The 2,894-nt window shown below is 35.1% G+C and overlaps 1 protein-coding gene across 1 annotated transcript; it reads right to left on the minus strand.

Annotated features, from left to right (window-relative positions):
* Positions 1 to 498: 498 nt before the first annotated feature.
* LOC145801703 (UPF0481 protein At3g47200-like) lies at positions 499 to 2,407 on the minus strand. Its single transcript, XM_082893430.1, has 2 exons — positions 1,811 to 2,407; positions 499 to 1,721 (listed from the first exon to the last, which is right to left on the minus strand). Exons 1-2 carry the CDS (start codon positions 2,263 to 2,265, stop codon positions 788 to 790), a joined length of 1,389 nt encoding a protein of 462 aa, XP_082749556.1. The 5' UTR covers positions 2,266 to 2,407; the 3' UTR covers positions 499 to 787.
* Positions 2,408 to 2,894: the final 487 nt, after the last annotated feature.

Here is a 2,894-nt window from a genome sequence, read left to right on the forward strand (position 1 = left end):
TTGGTGAGGAAAACATTTGTCACTAAAATCTATTTGGTGACGAAATATTGCGTCACCAAAAACAATTAAAATAAAATATTATCTAATTTTAGTGATGAAATTGATGTTATAGAGGACAAAAAAATGCAACATTTGGAGACGAAAAATTTCATCGCTAAAAATGAAAAATAGGCGACGAAACTATTTTTTGTCACCAGGTACTTTCAGCGACAACGTATAGGCGACAAACGTGGTGACAAAATTTTTTCGTCATAGATCACTTTAGTTACGAAAATTTGATATTTGGAGACAAAATCAGTCTGTCACCAAAAACCTTTTTTGTTGTAGTGGTATAGTTTCCAACATGAAATTCACATTTTTAAATATATGAATTTATTTGATTTATGTTATATATGAATTTATTTGATTTATGTTATTACATAATTTATACAACAAAATATTCATAATCATTGGCATTATTAAACACTCACACGTCAAAAGAGATAAGTCAGTTACAGAAAACAACCAATGACCATGGATTACATAATTCATACAGAAACCGGTGAGCTGAGGTTGCACCAGAAAGCGAAACACATTACATAATAAACCAATCCATATATTTATTTTAGAAACATATGCCCTTAAGATTTTCTAGCTGGTACAGTTGTTGCTGAAGCCAGTAGCAAGGCGACTTATTGACTTAAGTTGATCTATACATGATAAAAACAACGCATGAAATGACATGATATAATTGGTGGGAACACGTACGATAAGATAAAGCATTATTCATTGTCATCTGCATTATTAATCAATGGAAATTGCCACGGATGAATTTAAACAGAGAGATGCCGAAAGTGATAAAACCAGCACAGAAAGCTATGAATGTCCATGGAGTAGCAAAGTATTTGCGCCTGAGATGTGCCATAGCATCTGGCCAACAAAGCTTGCTATACTGAGCAGCATCACATCTTGTTTCTTTGAAAAAGCTCTCATTGAAAATAATTTCCTTGCAGAGATTGTTGAAGAGAGTCGAGACATCTTCAGTTGCGCCTAGATAGTTGTGGATGATTTCAGCCTTTTCAAGCACTCGGACATCTTTTGTAGTGTTTATGAGTGTATCCATAAGAACTGCATATGATGTAAAGTAGCAAGGAACACCATTGCAACACTGCTCGAAAGCAATGAGATTTCTCAAGAATGCCTCAGTGGTATCATAAATTTTCAAAGTCGGGATTTTAAAAAGCGCTCTACTAAACCACCTGGAAGGAAAACGGCCTTGAGGTTCAATAAACTTTACCTTGTCACCGACTTCAAACTTGACTCCTGCATAATCAAGGTCTGATGCACAAGGCATAGGCGTGCTAATACCACCGGGTCCTGGTTTTGCGTCATCATTATGGTAACTGTAGTGGTTGTGTAGAATATCGAGGATATGACAATAGTTCTTCTTCTTCTTCTGTGGTGGTGGTGGTGGTGGTGTTGCGGCGGCTGTTGCTGTGGTTGTTGTTGTTTCATCTTTCTCTAGATTCCACATGTCGTCAAAATAATTAACAACATAGTCAATAAGAGTATCAATTGGACGCGTATCCTCTATACGAGCTATGGTAAGGTCGAACAACTCGTTGAGGACAAAGAAAGGAAGTTGGTTCTCGAGCAATATGAAGTCACATTCGATGTAGTTGGATATCAGAATGCTGCTGAAAATAGGATCATTGCCTCTGTCGATCTTCTGATGGAAATACCTGTAGAGAAGTTCTTGTTTGACTCTTGTATATTTTGTATTTGTTAAATTAATAAATTGTTTTTACTGGTGAATAAACAAATAAATAACCTGTAGAGAAGTTCAAGTATGAAACAGCCATCGATCACCAACATCTCTTCCTTCAGCACATCCTCAACTTCATCCGTGTAGCATTTCTTGGCTTTGTCTAATGACTTTCTCATTTGGCCTAGACATTCCTTTAGCACTTTGGATTTACCCCCTTCTTCCAATCCACCCTCCTTGGATGATATTCGACCAAAGAGGGAATTCGCATAACTCTTTTTGACGTCCTTCATAGGTGAATTGAGAATGTGTGGATCCTGGCTGTGAAAAGGCCCAATAGAGATGAAGCGAGGGGTATAAGCACTTTCTTTTAGCTTACGAAGACGATCAGGCACCCTGTAAATGCAAGCGAAAGGAAATTTCGATTCAATCCTGCGTGCATCTTCAACCATACTTTTATCAATGTCCTCTGTAAGCCTCTGAAGAAGAGCTTCCTCACTGATACAATGCTCGTCCGACATGCTCAGATTATTAGGTAGTAGTGCTTTTGGGTGAAAATGGTTTATGATTTCTAGGTTTGAACAAGCAAAGATCCTTCCTATTGACACCTTTATATATTGATCATCTTTATTCCTTTCTTCAATCAGCAAAAGTTTTGCCTTGAGTCAATATTTTTACGGAAAAAATTCGCCTTCGAAAAATTTCAGATCCGACACAGAGAAATTTCAATTTTTATATAGAAATTTCTCTGCTATGATCACAAAAAAATTTCATCGAGAGGCCATAAGTAATAAAAAAAATATATCTTGGACCTCTCCTACTATACAAAGTTGGAAATTGATGTTTTACTAATTTTTATTTTTATTATTTATTTATTTAGTTATTTTTCTTAATTGGCCTACCATCATTGATATTAATTTGATAGAGTGAATTACACTTAAACTCCATTAATTATTACTGAATATCACTTTATTCCTTCATTTATGATCTTATATATAATTTTTTTTTTTATTTAACTCGGGAAGAAAAATTTCATTGCGACATTGATAAAAAAAAATCGAATCAATCCAATATAACGGTATCACAAGATTTCAAATATAAATAAACAACCTCTATAGAATGAAGATTTAAGCCTCCATAGAAGAAGAGA

Source organism: Camellia sinensis, chromosome 10, assembly GCF_055761805.1.
Source record: "Camellia sinensis isolate YWXY chromosome 10, ASM5576180v1, whole genome shotgun sequence".
In the NCBI taxonomy this organism is placed as follows: domain Eukaryota; kingdom Viridiplantae; phylum Streptophyta; class Magnoliopsida; order Ericales; family Theaceae; genus Camellia; species Camellia sinensis.

Bases quoted from the DNA above. Each gene is read 5' to 3' on its own strand.
- LOC145801703 (XM_082893430.1), bottom strand. From the start codon at position 2,265: ATGTCGGACGAGCATTGTATCAGTGAGGAAGCTCTTCTTCAGAGGCTT. The intron at 1,722-1,810 runs GTTATTTATTTG...ACTTCTCTACAG, and splicing joins ATACTTGAACTTCTCTACAG to GTATTTCCATCAGAAGATCG.